Source organism: Carcharodon carcharias, chromosome 29, assembly GCF_017639515.1.
Source record: "Carcharodon carcharias isolate sCarCar2 chromosome 29, sCarCar2.pri, whole genome shotgun sequence".
Lineage (NCBI taxonomy): Eukaryota > Metazoa > Chordata > Chondrichthyes > Lamniformes > Lamnidae > Carcharodon > Carcharodon carcharias.
In genome coordinates, this window is record NC_054495.1 from 4,455,203 (window position 1) to 4,472,955 (window position 17,753).

The 17,753-nt window shown below is 47.7% G+C and overlaps 1 protein-coding gene across 4 annotated transcripts in view; it reads left to right on the forward strand.

Moving 5' to 3' along the window:
- Positions 1-17,753, forward strand: part of LOC121271028 (nectin-2-like) — a 72,942-nt gene that overhangs the window by 26,435 nt on the left and 28,754 nt on the right. For all 4 annotated transcript variants that reach the window (XM_041176715.1, XM_041176714.1, XM_041176713.1 and 1 more), the window contains exons 2-5: positions 3,102-3,452; positions 5,722-6,015; positions 6,896-7,013; positions 9,780-9,928. In XM_041176715.1, the coding sequence (XP_041032649.1) occupies positions 3,224-3,452; positions 5,722-6,015; positions 6,896-7,013; positions 9,780-9,928 (790 nt within the window). In that variant the 5' untranslated portion in view covers positions 3,102-3,223. The remainder of the gene's footprint in view (positions 1-3,101; positions 3,453-5,721; positions 6,016-6,895; positions 7,014-9,779; positions 9,929-17,753) is intronic.

The window sequence follows — 17,753 nt, forward strand, 5'->3', positions numbered from 1 at the left end:
AAGGGGGTGGTGTGGGGGGGCTGACATGCTCTTGAGGGTGCGGGGGGGCTGACATGCTCTTGAGGGTGCGGGGGGGCTGACATGCTCTTGAGGGTGCGGGGGGGCTGACATGCTCTTGAGGGTGCGGGGGGGCTGACATGCTCTTGAGGGTGCGGGGGGGCTGACATGCTCTTGTGGGGGGGCTGACATGCTCTTGTGGGGGGGCTGACATGCTCTTGTGGGGGGGCTGACATGCTCTTGAGGATGTGGAGGGTGGGGGAGGCTGACATGCTCTTGGGGATGGGGGGTGCAGGGGGTGCTGACATGCTCGTGTGGGTGCGGGGGGGCTGACATGCTCTTGGGGGGGCGGTTTTGGGGGCTGACATGCTTTTGAGGGTGCGGGGGGGCTGACATGCTCTTCGGGGTGTGGGGGGGCTCACATGCTCTTGGGGGTGTGGGGGGTGCGGGGGTGGCTGACATGCTCTTGGGGGTGCGGGGGGGCTGACATGCTCTGGGGGGTGCGGGGGGGCTGACATGCTCTGGGGGGTTTGGGGGGTACAGGGGGTGCTGACATGCTGTGGGGGGTGTGGGGGGTGCAGGGGTGTTGACATGCTCTGGGGGGTGTGGGGGGTGCAGGGGGGCTGACATGCTCTTGGGGGTGCGGGGGGGCTGACATGCTCTGGGGGGTGCGGGGGGGCTGACATGCTCTGGGGGGTTTGGGGGGTACAGGGGGTGCTGACATGCTCTGGGGGGTGTGGGGGGTGCAGCGGTGCTGACATGCTCTGGGGGGTGTGGGGGGTGCAGGGGGGCTGACATGCTCTTGAGGGTGTGGGGGGGCTGACATGCTCTTGAGGGTGTGGGGGGGGCTGACATGCTCTTGGGGGTGCAGGGGGTGCTGACATGCTCTTGGGGGTGCGGGGGGTGCTGACATGCTCTTGGGGGTGTGGGGTTGCAGGGGGGCTGACATGCTCTTGGGGGTGCGGGGGGTGCTGACATGCTCTTGGGGGTGTGGGGTGGCAGGGGGGCTGACATGCTCTTGGGGGTGCGGGGGGTGCTGACATGCTCTTGGGGGTGTGGGGTTGCAGGGGGACTGACATGCTCTTGGAGGTTCGGTGCTGTGGAGGGGGGAGGGGTGGGGGGATGTTGACATGCTCTTGGAGGTTTGGTGCTGTGGGTGGCACTGTGCTGTCAGGTGGGGGGGGTCAGTATCGCTGTGGCACTGCGATGTCGGGTGGGGACAGTGGCGTCTTTCAGATGAGGCATTAAATCGAGGCCCTGTCCACCCCCCCTTAGATTTAAGAGTACCCATGGCCGCAATTTGGAAGAGGAATAGGAGGGATTTGGCCAGTGATCATCACGAAAACAGATTGGGCAGGTTGTTATTGCATCATTGTTTGTAGGAGCTTACTGTGAATGAATTGGCTGCGATTCCCACATTGAAACAGTGTCCACACTTCAACTAATAGTTCTTTGACTCACGCAGAGCTTGTACGCCCCTGGGTATAGAAGATTATGGGGTCATTGAGGTATTGAAAATCATTGAAGGATTCAGCAGGGTCGATGGAGAGAAACTATTTCCTCAGTGGAGGGGGGGGGGGGGTGGGGGCGGAGTCTAGAAAAAGGGGCAAAACCCTAAATTCGAGCCAGAGATTTTCAGGGATGATGCCAGGAAGCACTACTTCGCCCAAAGGCAAGTGGAAATCTGTTCTCTGCTCTGCCTCCACCCCCTCCCCCACCACCTCATTTTTTTAAAAAAAAAGGCTGAGGCTGAAAATTGAATTGAAAATTTCAAAGCTGCAATTGGAAGGGAGTATTCCGGAATAACAGAGCTAAGGCGGATGAATGAGATTGAGGTGCTGATCGGTATGATCTAATTGAATGGCAGAACAGGCCAGAAGGGCTGAATGCCTTTTCCCTGTTCCTAATTGTGTATAACGGTATTGCTGGGAAAAAAAAGTCATGTCAAAGTTTTTCATCTTGCACTCATCAGGACGCATCACAAGAATACCAATGCCAAGGGAAAAACAACAATTTATACTGTGTATGAAGTGAGTGCTGATTGGTAGAGGTGTTGCACCAGTGATGGTGACTGACAGTTAACTGCCAAGCATGGTTTGAAATTTCAACCAGGCAGCTTGACCCTGATTGGTCAAGGCATTGTCCTGAGGAATGAATCAGTGAATGGCTGTCACTTATTTTGTTTAGCTGAAACAGGACATGTACCACTACTGCATTGTAGCAGTGTGAAACATGTGAAACAGCTGACTTCAAGGTGAAGCTAGATGCAGAAGCAATACAAGTGGTATTCACCACTAACAGGAACTGCCATCAAGCCAAAAAGGCATTCTGCCTATCACACAAATGAGTAAGGTGGTCTATGAATTTCAGTGCCAGTGTGATGCTAGGTATATAGGTCGTATATCCCAAAGACTGGTGGATCATATCAAACAGCATGTCCCAGTTGTTGTTTGCATTGGACAGGGTACAGACTGTACCCAACCAGCCCGATCTTGCAAAGCTCAAAACAGTGTCCAACATTAGATGTGATTCTGCAATTGGATGATGCTTGCTAAATAATCCTCAGTGTGCTAAGAATTACACTATCAACCAAATTAAGATTGTAAGTCAGGCTCAGTGTAGTGCATTTGTGTGTACTGGAAGCTACACAGGGCCCTGTTCTTTTTAGACAAAAAGAACATTGTGTGTACATGTTCTGTTTCAGCTAAACAAAATAAATGACAGCCATTCGCTGACACATTCCTCAGGGCAAAGCCTTGACCAATCAGGGTCAAACTGCCTGGTTTAAATTTCAAACCATGCTTGGCAGTTAACTGTCAGTCACCATGGCTGGCGCATTCTCTGGTGCAATGCCTCTACCAGAGTCCACTTGCCATCATCCAATCAGCACTCTCTTTGCACACAGTATAAATTGTTGTTTTTCCCCTGGTGTTGGTATTCTTGCAATGCATCCTGATGAGTGCAAGACGAAAAGCTTCAACGTGTCTTTTTTCAGCAACATTCGAGTTCTGTGCTACCAAACTACTATTTATAATGGTGCAATTGGTTAAGTTTATGCTAACTTTCTCTTTTTCCCCCCCACTGTCTCTCCTTCCTTCCTACAGTTTCTGATGCCCAAAACGTGAAGGTGGAACGCAATGTTTTTGGATATGTGGGCCATCAGGCAGTACTCCGATGCCAGATTGTTGACCTTGATAATTCCCTCCAAGTCACACAGATCACCTGGATGAAGGACCCCGCCAGTGCCAAGATCAACCTGGCAGTGTACAATCCTGATTTAGGCACCAATTACCCCACCGATACTGGGGGACGCATTCACTTTCGTCAGCCCAGCGATAGGGATGCCACATTGGTCATCGAGCGCCTGGAGATGGCAGACGAGGGGATGTACAGCTGTGAGTTTGCCACCTATCCTGATGGCAACCAGGAGGCTGCCACCAACCTGACAATCCTAGGTATGGAGAATCACCAACTGTCTCCTTTGTAAGATGCTGCTTAGTTGGCCTCAGAATATGTTCTGAATCTTGTACAGTTAACCATCGTGCTTATTGGTAATGCATAACTAGGTACTGCTATACAGGGTACAGCACAAGCTAGGAGCTAACTCCATGCTGGCTTCTACACAGGTCTCTGTCCAGCCCTAGATTGTGCTCTTGACTCTGGTCATGTGTCTATACAACACTGGTGTCAACCTGGCAATGTGGAAAATTACCCAGGTATGTCCTGTACAAAGGAAGGACAAATTCAACCTGGCCAATTACCACCCCATCATCAATGAAGCAATGGAAGGGGTCATCAACAGTGCTGTCAAGCAGCATTTGCTTAGGAATAACCTGTTTGACCTGTTCACAGACGCTCAGTTTGGGTTCCAACGAGGTCACTCCACTTCTGACCCCTTTATAGCCTTGGTTCAAACATGGACAAAAGAGCTGAACTCCAGAGGTGATGAGAGTGACTGCCCTTGACATCAAAGCAGCATTTGACCGAGTGTGGCATCAAGGGGCCCTAGTGAAGATGGAGTCAATGGGAATCGGAGGGAAAACTCTCTGCTGGTTGAGTCAAACCTAGCATAAAGGAAGATAGTTGTGATTGTTAGAAGTTAATCATCTCAGTTCCAGGACAGTGCTTCAGGAGTTCCTCAGGGTAGTGTCCTTGGCCCAACCATCTTCAGCTGCTTCATCAATGACCTTCCTTCCATCATAAGGTCAGAAGTGGGGATGTTCGCTGATGATTGCTCAATGTTCAGCACCATTCGCGACTCCTCAGATACTGAAGCAGTCCATGTCTAAATGCAGCAAGACCTGGACAATTTCCAGGCTTGGGCTGACCAGCGGTAAATAACATTCGTGCCATACCAGTGCCAAGTAATGGCCTTTTCCAACAAGAGAGAATCTAACCATCACCCCTTGACATTCAATGGCATTACCATCACTGAATCCCCACTTTCAACAGCCTGGGGGTTACCATTGACCAGAAACTGAACTGGACCAACCATATAAATACTGTGGCTACAAGAACAGGTCAGAGGATAGGATTCCTGCGGTGAGTAACCCACCTGACTCCCCAAAGCTTGTTCACCATCTACAAGGCACAAGTCAAGAGCATGATGGAATGCTGTCCACTTGCCTGATGGGTGTGTCTCCAGCAACACTCTAGAAGCTTAATGCCATCCAGGACAAAACAGCCAATTTTTTTGCACCCCATCCACCACCATTCACTCTGCCCACCATTGATGCACAGTAGTAGCAGTGTGCACCATCTACAAGATGCACTGCAGAAACTCACCAAGGCTCCTTAGACAGCACATTCCAAACCCACAACCTCTATCGCCTAGAAGGACAAGGGCAGCAGACACATGGGAATGCCACCTCCTACAAGTTCCCCTCCAAGCCACTTGCCCCCCTCACTTGGGAATATATTGGCCGTTCCTTCACTGTCACTGGGTCAAAATCCTGGAACTCCCTCTCTAACAGCACTGTGGGTGTACCTACACCACAGGGACTGCAGCGGCTCAAGAAGGCAGCTCACCACCACCTTCTCGAGGATGGTTAAGGATGGGCAATAAATGCTGGCCTAGACAGCGGGGCCCACACCCTGTGAAACAATATTTTTTACAAAGCACAGAGGCCATTTGCTCCACTGTGCCTGCTCTTTGAAAGAGCTATCTTGTTGGTCCCACTCTCTCACCCTCCCATAGTCCTGTCATGGAGGCCAAGGATTTGGGAGGGGCTGTCAAAGATGTATTGCCTGTCCTCTAGTTACTGAGTGTCTTAACTGCTCCTGGGCACAGCCCATTAAGAGTCAACCACGTTGGTGTGGAGACTGGAGTCACACATTGGCCCAGGTCGGGCAAAGGCAGCAGATCCTTACCCTCAACTAGTTGGGCTTCCTAACCACAATCTGAAAGCTACACAGCCACCTATTTCCAAACCTTTTTATTTTTTCCAGCCAGTTTCAAAATTCTCGAATGGCCTAGGTGGGACTTGAACCCTTCTGTGAATCATTCATTCCAAGGCCAGGCCCGTGGTCTTGGTGATGTAACCATGGTAACACCATATCCTGGAGAGCAAGTTGCAGCCTGTTGGCTAACCAGAGTTTGAGCCATGTGACATGGTCGTGGGGTCAGGGGGAGGTCATTCAGCCCCTCGAGCCTGCTCCGCTGCATGGCGTGATCGCGACCAGCCTGTACTTTAACTCCCTATGACTGTGTTTTTTCTCTTGCAGCCAAGCCTACAAATGATGGCACCGCGATCGTGGTGAAGGCCGGGCCTGCTGAAGTTCCCGTGGCAGTGTGCAACTCAGCCAACGGCAAGCCGGCAGCATCCATCAGCTGGTCGGGGAATGTTGAGGGGAATGCCTCCTACGTCACGACAAAGAACAGCGATGGAACCTTCACGGTGAAGAGTGAATACAAGGCTGTCCCCAGTGGAGAGATTGACGGGGTGCAGATAACTTGTTCAGTGAATCAACAGACTCTCAAACAACCAGCAGCCATCCCTATCACACTTTCAGTGCAATGTAAGTATTCGATAATGGTCATACAGCAATCAGTCCTGGCCTCTTGTGCATTTCCAACTGCTGAAAGAAATCTTTAATCCAATTTTCATTTGAAATTGACTCCCTGGGGATCCCATTCACAGATTGACCATGTGCTGAGGGAAATGTTCCAACAGATCAATTTTGAACTTGGGTTCCCTGCAGTCAAAACTGGGGTCGTCTGGTTCTAAACAAAAGGGGCTTTTCCTATTGAAGCATCTGTGAAAACTAGTTAGGTCACTAAACATATCAATTCGCATTACTTGTGCTTGCTTAACATCCAACCTCTTTCGCTTGAATGTTCATTTACTTTGGGTTGAGTGGCCTTATCCTGTCCTGATGAGTCTGTCCCACCAGCCAAAGAGGAGCAGCTTTTATATCGCACCTTTTAACACTGTGAAATAATCCCATAGACACTGCTTAAGAGTATAAGTCAGATGCAAGGAGATATTAGGACGTGTGACCAGAAGCTTGGTCAAAGCGCTTGGTTTTAAGGAGTGTCTTAAAGGAGGAGATAGATAGGTGAGGGAGGGAGTAAGTTAGTTTCAAAGCTCAGGGCCCCAGGCAGTGGAAGACACGGCCGCCAACAGTGGAGCAATGGACGTCGGGGGATGTGCGAGAGGCTGGAATAGGAGGAGTACAGTAGGGGCTGGAGGGAGTTACAGGATGAGGGAGAGTTGTAGGGTTTGGAGGAGGTTAGAGATCGGGAAGGTTGTCGGGGCTGGAGGAGGTTACAAAGAGGGAAGAGGGGTGGGGGTGAGAGGGCCATGGGGGTAGTTGAAAACGAGTAGGAGTGTTTTAATTCCAGTGTGTTCATGCCAGTGCACAAAGCTTTTCCCTAAATCTGTCCCTTAATTTCCAGACGTGCCCATAGTGATTATCGAGGGATATGATGACAATTGGTACCTGGGAAGGGACCATGCTTCCCTGACATGTAGTGCCAAAGCAAATCCATCAGCAAAATCTTACACATGGCTCATGTAAGTATTGATCCATGAAGTGTTTTAATTTCTAATTTTTTTTTGTTGTTGAAGGGAAGATGAGCAGAGTGTTCATTTTTTTTGCACAGTGATGTATGATGATCCAGAACACCCTTCCTGAAATGGAGGTGATAGCAGCTTCCAAACTAACTAAAACGGGCCAATAGGCTTTCCTTTATTGCTGTCGGGGGTGGAAGCCTCCTACATCCTGGGGAATGAAGTGTCCCAAGGCCACACTCACCTCTTTGGGACTTTTCCACCACTCTTTTCCAGGTCATAGCTGATCCATAGCATGAATCGAAGGCAGCTGAATAGAGCCATTTCCCTTGACGGACATACGAAATGGGAGCAGAAGTAGACCATTTGGCTCCTTCATCATTCAATACGATCATGACTGATCTGTTTGTGTTTCGAGTTCCACATTCCCATCTCTATGGGGAGGTGGTGGCGTGGTGGTATTATCACCGGACTGGTTAATGCCCTGGGGACTCAGGTTCAAATCCCTCCATGGCAAATGGTGGAGTTAAAAGTCTAACGATAATGATGATGATGATGAAATGATTGTGGTAAAACCCATCTGGTTCACTTCAGGGAAGGAAATCTGCTGTCCTCACCTCCAGACCCACAGCAATGTGACTGACTCTTTAAAATTGCCCTCTGAACAAGAGATGGGCAATAAATGCTCGCCAGTGGCCAGTGACACCCACATCCCATGCCCATGAACGAATAAACAAAAAAGATTCCTGTACCTAACAAGAGCCTATTTACCTCCACCTTAAAAAATATTCAGTGACCCTGCCTCCACTGCCTTCTGAGGCCTCTCAACCCTCAAGAGAAAAAATTTCTTTCCCCTCTGTTCCTATAAGGGCCCCCTAGTTCTGGACTTGTCCTCAAGAGGAAACAACCTTTCTATGTCAAGGCTGTTCAGGATCTTATGTACTTCAATCACCTCCACTGAAAACAAACTGAGTCCTCGTAAGACATTACGTTCAGTCCACATATCAATTGAGTAAACCTCCTCTGAATTGCCTCCAATGCATTTACATCTTTTTTAAAGGAGGAGACCAAAACTGCGCACACATCCCCTTACCCAACAAATAAAAATCTATTCACAATTTTGACGTTTTCAATTTGGCCTTCCAGCCTTGAAAACTTTTTGGGGGATTTGCACTCCCTTTTGTGTGAAGAAGTGCTTCCTGACATCATCCCTGAATGGCCTGGCTCAGATTTGAATGTTCTGCCCCTTGTTCTGGACTCTTTCCCATGACCGGAGGAAGTAGTTTCTTTCTATCGACCGTCCCGAATCCTTTAATCATCTTGAAGGTCTCTACTAGATCACCCCTTAACCTTCTAAGCTTGAGGGGAATACAAGCCTCATCTCTGTAATCTCTCCTCCTAATTTAACTCTTTTGGCCCCTGGGATCATTCTGGTGAATCTACGTTGCACACCCTTTAAAGCCAATATGTTCTTGAAGTTCAGAACTGAACACAGTTACTCAAGATGAGGTCTAACAAGAGCTTTGTACAACAGGAGTATGACCTGCACACCTCTCTTTTCCCCGACTCCTACCCAGCAGCACCCCCGCAACCATTCAGATAAAGGCCAATGCTCCATTTGCCTTTTTGATAGTCTGATTTGTTTTTCATGATTTCTGTACTTTTTTTTGCACATCTCTTTTTGCTCCTTCATTCCTTGTCTCTCAGATTTTGGGCTGTATTGGATCCAAAGTGGACCCTTCCCCACAATGAGCTCCATTTCCAGCGGTTTTGTGCACCTTCTCTTTTCCACCTGACGTCACTGTCAGATCAAAATGAGGATCTCTCTGGTCCAGCTCAACCTGCCCTGCCTTCAGGTGTCCGGGCTCCATAAGACCATAAGACATAGGAGCAGAAATTAGGCCATTCGGCTCATCGAGTCTGCTCCGCCATTCAATCATGGCTGATAAGTTTCTCAACCCCATTCTCCCGCCTTCTCCCCGTAACCTTTGAACCCCTTACCAATCAAGAACCTATCTAACTCGCTCTTAAATACACTCAACGACCTGGCCTCCACAGCCTTCTGTGGCAATGAATTCCATAGATTCACCACTTTCTGGCTGAAGAAGTTTCTCCTCATGGCTCTTGGAATTCCCTCTGTAAACTTTTTCCTGCACACTCTCTCGTGCTCTTTTTTTTAAGACGTTCCTTAAAACCTTTTTGACTAAATTTTTTTTAATTTTATTCATTCAAGGGGCGTGGATGTCGCCGGCTAGGCCAGCCTTTGTTGCCCTTGTTCAGGGGGGCATTTAAGAGCCAATCACATTGCTTGTGGGTCTGGAGTCACATGTAGGCCAGGCCAGGTAAGGAGGGCAGATTTCCTTCCCTGAAGGACCTTAGTGAACCAGATGGGTTTTTACAACAAACGACAATGGTTTTGTAGTTGTCATCAGACTTTTAACTCTAGATTTTTATTGAACTCAAATTCCACTGTCTGCCGTGGCAGGATTTGAACCTGAACATTAGCATGGGTCTCTGGATTACTAGTCCAGTGACAATACCACTACACCATTACCTTCCCTGAGGCAATATTCATCCATCCTAATATCCTTTCTGTGGCTTGGAGTTGTTTATTTTTAAAAGCTTCCCCAAAGTGCATTTTGTTAAAGGTGCTAGATAAATGTGAGTTGTTGCTGAGTGTGTCCTGTGCCGTCTTGTGCAGAGCTGAGGTTCCGCTCTTCGTTGGAAGTGCCTTCCATCTTTTTAATGATGCTTTACATCCCTCCGCAGGAATGGTGAAGCTGTTCCTAGTTCGGCCCATGTGGTCGGACACCAGCTTACCGTGAACAAAGTGACTTACGCTGTCAATGGCACCTTCACTTGCCAGGTCACCAACAGCCTCGGAGAGGGACGTGCCAAGATGGATGTTCTTGTTCGTGGTGAGTCCCACTTCTCTATCCCTCCGATAAGATCTGACCCGGGGAACAGTAAGGCTACCTCTGCATGCGGAAGTAACTGGGGTTGTGGTAGGGGGTGAGCACAGTTAATTTCCAAAGATAGATTGGCTTGGTCCTGGTAACTGCTAATAAATTCTAGCTAGTTTTTGGGTAAAGCCAAGAGCACTGGGGAATTTTTTTGGGTGGGGTTGGAGTGAGAATGGCGATACCAAAAATGCTTCTTTTCTCAACATTGGTTTATTTGTTAGCTCTTCGATTTTTTTTTTTGCAAATAATGGAAAGACATGATTTGTTTGGAAAACAAAATTAGAAATACCTCGAAAAACTCAGCAGATCTGGTAGCATTTTCGACGCTGCCAGACCTGCTGAGTTTTTCCAGGTATTTCTATTTTTGTTTTGGATTTCCAGCATCCGCAGTTTTTTGTTTTTACCTCTATGATTTGTTTGGCTTTGATTCAAAACCGTGTTTGTGAGCCATAAGCATTATGTAACTTAGCTCCATCTCTACTTTACTGACTCTGTTTGCTGATTTGGGGCTGGACATGGTTGGTTGTCCAGTAGGCCAATGATGGGGATCCCGAGGTAATTGAGCCTTTCTGAAAGTCCGTAATCTATTTTTATATATGTAGGACCCTTGCTGGACATTGTAAAAGCCCAGTGGATGGAGGGCAAACCTCGAGGATGATGCCAATCAACTGCAACCATCCATAAGCAGGTTAGCATAGTGGGCAGATAGAATTTAACAGAGAGAAGTGTAAGGTGATGCATTTTGGCAGAAGGGATAGGGAGAGGCAATGTAAACAAAATGACACAGCTCTAAAGAGTGTGCGGGGACAGAGAACCTGGGTGTGCATGTGCACAGATCGTTGAAGGTGGCAGGACACATTGAGTGAACAGCTAACCTGGCATATAGAATTTTGGACTTCATAAATAACAGGATTGAGCACAAAAACAGGGAAGTTATGCTGAACCTTTTTATAAAGCCCTGGTAGGACACAACTGCGTCCAGTTATGGCCTTCACAGTTTCGGAAGGATGTGAGAGTGCGGAGGAGGTTCATCATAACGGTTCCAGGGATGAGGGATTTCGGTGACTAGGCAAGGTTAGAAAAGCTGGGGGTTGTTCTCCTTGGAGCAAAGGAGATTGAGGGGAGTTTTGAGAGGATAATACCGTGTTTTGATGAGGTAGACCAAGAGAAAAGCTGTTCCCATTAGTTGATGGTACACGGGCCAAGAAAACTGATTTTAAGGCTTTAGGCAAGAGAGGCAGGAGGGGATGTAAGAATTTTTTTTTTACATGAGTGGTAATGACCTGGGGCAGTCTGCCTACAAGGGTGGTGAAAATGGAAATGGCGAATGATTTCAAAATGGATGGGCAGTTGAGGGAAGTGAATTTGCAGGGTTATGGAGTTAAAGCAGGGGGAATGGGACTGACTGGATTGCTCTACAGGGAGCTGGCAGGGGCCCAATGGGCTGAATGGTCTCCAAGTGTGTTGGAATGACTCTTCACTCATGACAGTGCGTAATGCTGGAGTCCCCGTCAAAAATAGTTGGCTTTGTGTCTTTGAGATGAGAGTTCAGTTCAGTGTTGGAGCTGTGACCCTGACAATGGATATTCTGTAGAATCTCTGTCGCTCAACAAACTCCCCTGGAATTACTGATGCTCGCTGCACTGTTCTGTTCATTCTGGTCACTCTCTGAGGCTGGGTGTTTGGGGGGTGGGGTGGTGTCCTCTGCTTCTCTCTGAGGGCCACTCTCTTGTACTAGCCTCAAATGGTCATGGTGTGAGCATACGTGTTGGCGAATCTGTGGGCTTTTCAATGGCATGTGCCATCTCATCCTAGCCCCCTCTCCCTCTCCCTTTCACTCTCTCCTGCACAGATTCCTCCTGGTGGAATTTTCTTTTAAGTTGTTTGTGTTTCAGCGATGGCGTCATTTACTGACTGCCTCTTCGATGGTACATTCAAAAGAGCAATCCAGTTAGCCCCTCTTTCCCCATAGCCCTGCAAATGTTTCCTTTTCAGTTGCCCTCGGGCAGTGAACTTTGAATTGTAAAGTAATTCTGCTCATCCCTCATGATTTTAAACGCCTCAATTCAATCTCCCCCTTCACCTTCTCTTCTCTAAGGAGAACAATCCCAGCTTCTCCAGTCACTCTATATTAGCAGAAGCCTCCTTCCCCTATGATGCCACTGCTTCTTGTTAAGGCATGCACGTCTTGTAAGTGATTTGGACACAATCCTCCATCGAGATCTAACCAGTTCTACATTGTACTTTGTGGCATTCTAAGCAAGTTGTGGGCTGAAGTCAACAAGTTCCTTGGGCACTGCAATTGGGGGGGGTGATGGTGGAAGAACTGATGAGTCAGATTGCTGCTTTCATTTGATTCAATTCTGAGGCAAGGGTATCTATTGAAGCACTTTGCATCCAGTTAGTAAGGCAGGTCTGGCAGCAAACAGAATCTACTTAGAGAGCCTCGGTGAACTGCAGCAAACCAAACTGGTGAGTGAAACCACAGCAATGTCTTCCGATGAGCCATGTTATTTCTTCCCCCCCTGCAACAGATGGAGTATAGTTGTATAATACAGATCATGTATGTAAAATCAATCCCAGAGACATGGCCCTCAGGATGTGATCGGGTGATTCACTCTGCCCCTCCAATCATCTCCATTCTGCTGGGGGATGGTGTGCCCCTCTCCACAGCCACCTTGAGGGCATTTTGAATTGCTAAAAGTCATAGGCTTTGCTGAAGGAAACCTTGCATTTAGGTAGCATCTTTCAGAACTTCTCAAATACTTCGGCTAATTAATTACATTTTTTAAAAAAAATGTGCTGTTACTGTTGTAATATAGGAAATGCGTCAGCTAAATTGCACACAGCAAGTTCCTACTGATGACATTGGGAGAATGACCAGATAATCTGCTTGCTTTTGGTGACATTTGCTCTCGATTCAAGTTTGGAGAGAGCGGTGTTAATAATTGCTAGCCGGCTTTTTATAGACGCTCTTGCAAATGTGTTCACTCAGTCCGATAGATTTTTTTCACATACCTGTCCTTTTTAAGTTGGTGGAACCCTGGGGAGCGGGCAGTTTATGGGAACAGTTTCTGTGCAAATACTTGAACTTCAGAATTCTAAGCCATGTAGCAGGCTTCCCTTGTAAGGTTGTATGGAAGCCTATTGAGTTTCTCTTGGCAGCCCCCTACATGGGAATGTCATCTGTGTATTTAATCTCTTCTGAGCAAACTGGCAAAGACATTTCATAACTTTGATCGATGCCCAACGGGCTTTGCTATTGTTGAAATGTGTTTATTATAACATTTTTAAAAATTATTTCAACCTCCCCTATCATATTTATGGCTTGGAAGATGAGGTGACAAAACATTTAAAATTTCAATTGTATGACGGCTATTCAAACTGGCCAACTCTCTATTCCCTCCATTGTTTAATCCCGCTATTTGGAAAGCTTATTCACAATGGCCCTTTGTTTTGAGCTACCCTGCGTGCATCTGGTTAATGGGTGGAGGCCATTCTCTCTCTCTCTCTCTCTCTCTCTCTCTCTCTCTCCCCCCCCCCCCCCCTCCCCCCCCCCCCCCCCCCCCCCACCCCCACCCCTACACACACCCCCTTGGGCCTCTTCCTGCATTCACTGAGATCAAGGCTGATCCCTCAATGGACCCCACAGGAACTGGAGTAGATCATTCAGCCCCCTGCAGTATTGTGTCAGACGGTGGCTGACCTCTATAACTCGAGTTTGCCTTTGCTCTGTATCCATCACTTCCCCTGTCAAAACTTAACCATGAAAATTTCAAACACGGCAGCCATTTGTGCACAGCAAGCTCCCATGAGCAGCGATGGAATGAACAGCCAAGTTTCTCTGTTCTAGGGACAGCAGTTGACTGATAAATGTGGAGATGGGGAGACTGTCAACTTAGTTGTTGATTCGAGTTGTGTTGCACCCTTTAATCAGCAATATGTTTCCCTTGTTGACTTCAGATTGTTCAGAATTCATTTCATCTTGCCCATTGTTACTGACTGGTGCCAACATTTTGAGGGCTTTCATAGAAAGCGTCATGACTGCATTTGTAAGAAAGGCAGATTTGCATTTATCTAGCGCCTTACATGACTGCCAAACATCCCAAAGCGCTTCACAGCCTACCAAGTGCTTTTTGGAAGTGGTGTTATGCAAGAAACATGGCCACCAATTTGCACTCAGCAAGATCCCACAAACAGCAATGTGGGAATGACCCAAATAATCTGTATTATGTGATGTTGATTGAGGGATACGTATTGGTCAGGACAGTGGGGAGAACACCCCCATCTCCCCATTCTCCTTTGAAATAATAGCCATGGGAGTTTTTTTATTCATTTACAGGGATGTGGGCGTTGCTGGCTGGGCCCAGCATTTATTGCCCATCCCTAATTGCCCCTTGAGAAGGTGGTGGTGAGCTGCCTTCTTGAACCGCTGCAGTCCATGTGGTGTAGGTACACCCACAGTACTGTTAGGAAGGGATTTTTGACCGAGCGGCAGTAATTTTGCATCTACTCGAGCAGGCTGACGGGGCCTCGGTTTAACACCTCATTCGAAAGCTGGTACCTCCGACAGTGCAGTGTTCCCCCAGTACTGCACTGAAGCCCGGCCTTGATTTTTGTGCTTGCTCCCTGGAGTGGGAGTTGAACCTGGAGCCTTGTGGTTCAGAGGTGACACACAAAACCACGCCCTGTGCCCTTTGGCTCATCACAAGCTGTATGGCCTGTGCACTTTTTGCAAGTTGGTCTGGATGGTGTCCCAAGATGGCTGAACTTTGTGTGAGTCCACTTTTGGCCAAACGCTATTAATAACTGAAAGCGACCTTGCTGAGTAGTCTCTACCGAAGAGTTTAGCAGTCGATTGCAGCTTGCTCTTTATTGAGCTGAGGCTCTGCTTGTTTGCCTGAGATGCAACTTGGCTTGAACTAGTGTGTTTTTTCCTTTTTGAGCATTTCCTGGCCTTGCTCTCAAGCTCAGCCTCATTTGAGTTAATAGAGAAAAAGGAAATGCAAATCATTAGAGTAACAAGATTGTTCCTGCTCGCAGAACAGAGAAAAAGTTTGCGGCTCTCGATAGGTAACCTTTCTTTGCTGGTTAGGAGTGGGGAGAAAAGTTGGAACCAATGACTTGGATACCAAGCTTGTATTTGAGCTCGTACGTTGTCTTGTTATGGACGTGTCATTAATGGAAAAATTGTTGGGTCATTAGTCTGGTAACTTAATCAGTTATCCAGCCTGTTCTCTTGTGGCTAGTCAAATAGCATGTTTTGAATCAAGGTTTTAAGCTAACACTGCCTGTGCGAAACGTGGCAGCCAATTTGTGCACAGTAAGCTCTCGCTGATGAATGACTGGTTAATCTGTTTTTAATGCTGTTGATTGAGGCGTATGCTTTGGCCAAAGAGATGGATTTAAAGGAACGTCTTTTAAAGGAGGAGAGAGAAGCAGGCGGAGAGGTTTAGGGAGGGAATTCCAGGGCTTGGGGGCCCCGGGCAGCTGAAGGCCCGGTCGCCAGTGGTGGAGGGTTGGCAGTTGAGGATGCACAGGAGGTCGGAACCAGAGGAGCACAGATGGCTCCTGGAAGGATGAAGAGCTGGAAGAGGTTACAGATGTAGGGAGGCGGCCATGGAGTGGGTTGAAAAACAGATTGAGAATTTTAAAATGGAGGTGCTGCCGGGCTGGGGCACAGGTGCAGGTCAGTGAGCAGCAAAGGATGATGGGTGAATGGTACCTTACAACCACGTGACATCCCAAAGCACTTCACAGCCAATTATATCCTCCTTTTGATGTGTGGTCAGTGTTATGAAGCACAGAATGTGACAGCTAACCATAAGTCACTGCTTTGGGGTGAGGAGATAAATATTCTCAGGAAACAGGGAGACTTCCCCGCCCCGCTGTTCAGGACAGTGTCCGTGGGATCTTCCCTGTGCCTGAATGAGACGCTATTTTAAAAGAATAAATAATTATGATGTGTTGGCGATTTTTTTTTCTGTTGATGGGGGCCCTGTTGATCCTCTGTGGAACCACCTGATCAAGAAGTTCCTGAAAGCTGTTCGTTATGTGGGCGCGGCATGAGGTGGTGTGTTTTAGCAATGCAGTTCCACCATTTCTAACAAGCTCTCCCTTTTATCAATGGTATGACTTCCGTGTTATCGTGAAGGGGGGCTGTCTCTGTGGTTCGCTGATGTTGTGAGTCATTGACTCTTGGTTGATTTAATGCATTGGTGACTTGTTAGCTTAAGGTTGGTTCGCAGATTCTGTTATCCTATAGGAGAGTGGGGCAGAATTCGTCAACATTACAGTATGACTTTGAGAAAAAAAACTTCTTCACACAGCAAGCGGTTCGGCTCTGGAATGCACTGCCTGGAAGTGTGGTGGAGGCAGGCTCAATCGAGGCATTCGAGAATTACTTGAATAGAAACAAGGTGCAAGGATATGGGGAAAAGGCAGGGCAATGGCACTAGGTCACAATGCTCATTTGGAGAGCCTGCGCAGACACGATGGGCCGAATGGCCTCCTCCTGTGCCATTAAGATTCTACGAGAGGGTAGGTGGCCAACATGCCATAGTTGTCCTGGTTTCCCTGGCTCTGGACACCACACTTTAGGGTGGACATGAAAACTTTAGAGAGGGAGCAGAAAAGATTCACGAGACTGGCTCTAGGGTAGAGGAACTTCAGTTATCTTAGATTGGAGGGGTTGGGGCGGATCTCCTCGGGAAGGTTAAGGCTGAGGAGGTTTGATAGCGGTTTTCAAAATTGTGAGGCGTCTGGGCAGAGTAGATACGGTGAAACTGTTCTCATTGGTTTATCAGGCATTTGGCAAAAATACTAAAGTAGATACGAAGAAAATTATTTTCATGAATCGACTGATTGATTGATCTTGACTGCACTGCCTGAGTGTGCAGGAGACAGGCTTAATCGAGGCTTTCGAGAAGGAAGTGGATTGTTACCTGAAAAGGAAGAAAGTGCAGGACTATGTGGAGAAGGTGAGGGAATGGCGCTTGGTGAATTGCTCCTTCAGAGACAGCCCAGACACGACGGAATGAATGGCCTCCTTCTGTGCTGTAACCATTCCCATGATTCTGTGAAGAGTCATCTGCAAACATAAACCCCTGGAGGAAAACCATAGGAGGTGATCAAGTAAATGGTATTTGCTTCCTCCTTCAACTTGTTCGCTTGTTGTGGAATGATTGGCAAGACTTGATTCAAGGTTCATCCGATTGGCTATCAGTAGAGGGGTCATCCAATTGGGTAACAGAGGTTATTTGCTTTCCAATTGGTGCAGGCAAGGCAATGATGGTCATGTCAGCCGGCACATGGCGGGAGAAAGGAGCCAGGAAATCCATGTGGTGAAACCTCCTGGGATGTGTCCAGTCAGAGCTGGCAACTGTCTATTAGGGAAAGAAAGAAATGTGTAGAGGGACAGTCAGCAGTAGCTGAAAAATGATGAAGGGAAATTGAGTGACACAAGGGATTCCCACTGTGTTACCTCCTTGGTTTGTTATCATTGTCTTTCTCGCTCTTTTATTTTTCTTTCAGCTACTGAACGAGTCCTGAGTATTTTGGAATTTCCCTTGTGGTCTTTTTTTCTTCTCCCTTTCTCTCTTACTTTCTCTTTCTCTTGTTCTAACAAAGCATCCCTTCAGTCAATATAAATGCACTGTAACTGAGAGTGGCCAGGGAGCCCCTCTCTTGGTAGGATTTGAATTTGGGGAGACTGATACTTGTTTCCATTACATAAGGCTCAGTGGACTACGAATCACACCATGCGTTGATATGTAGCTAT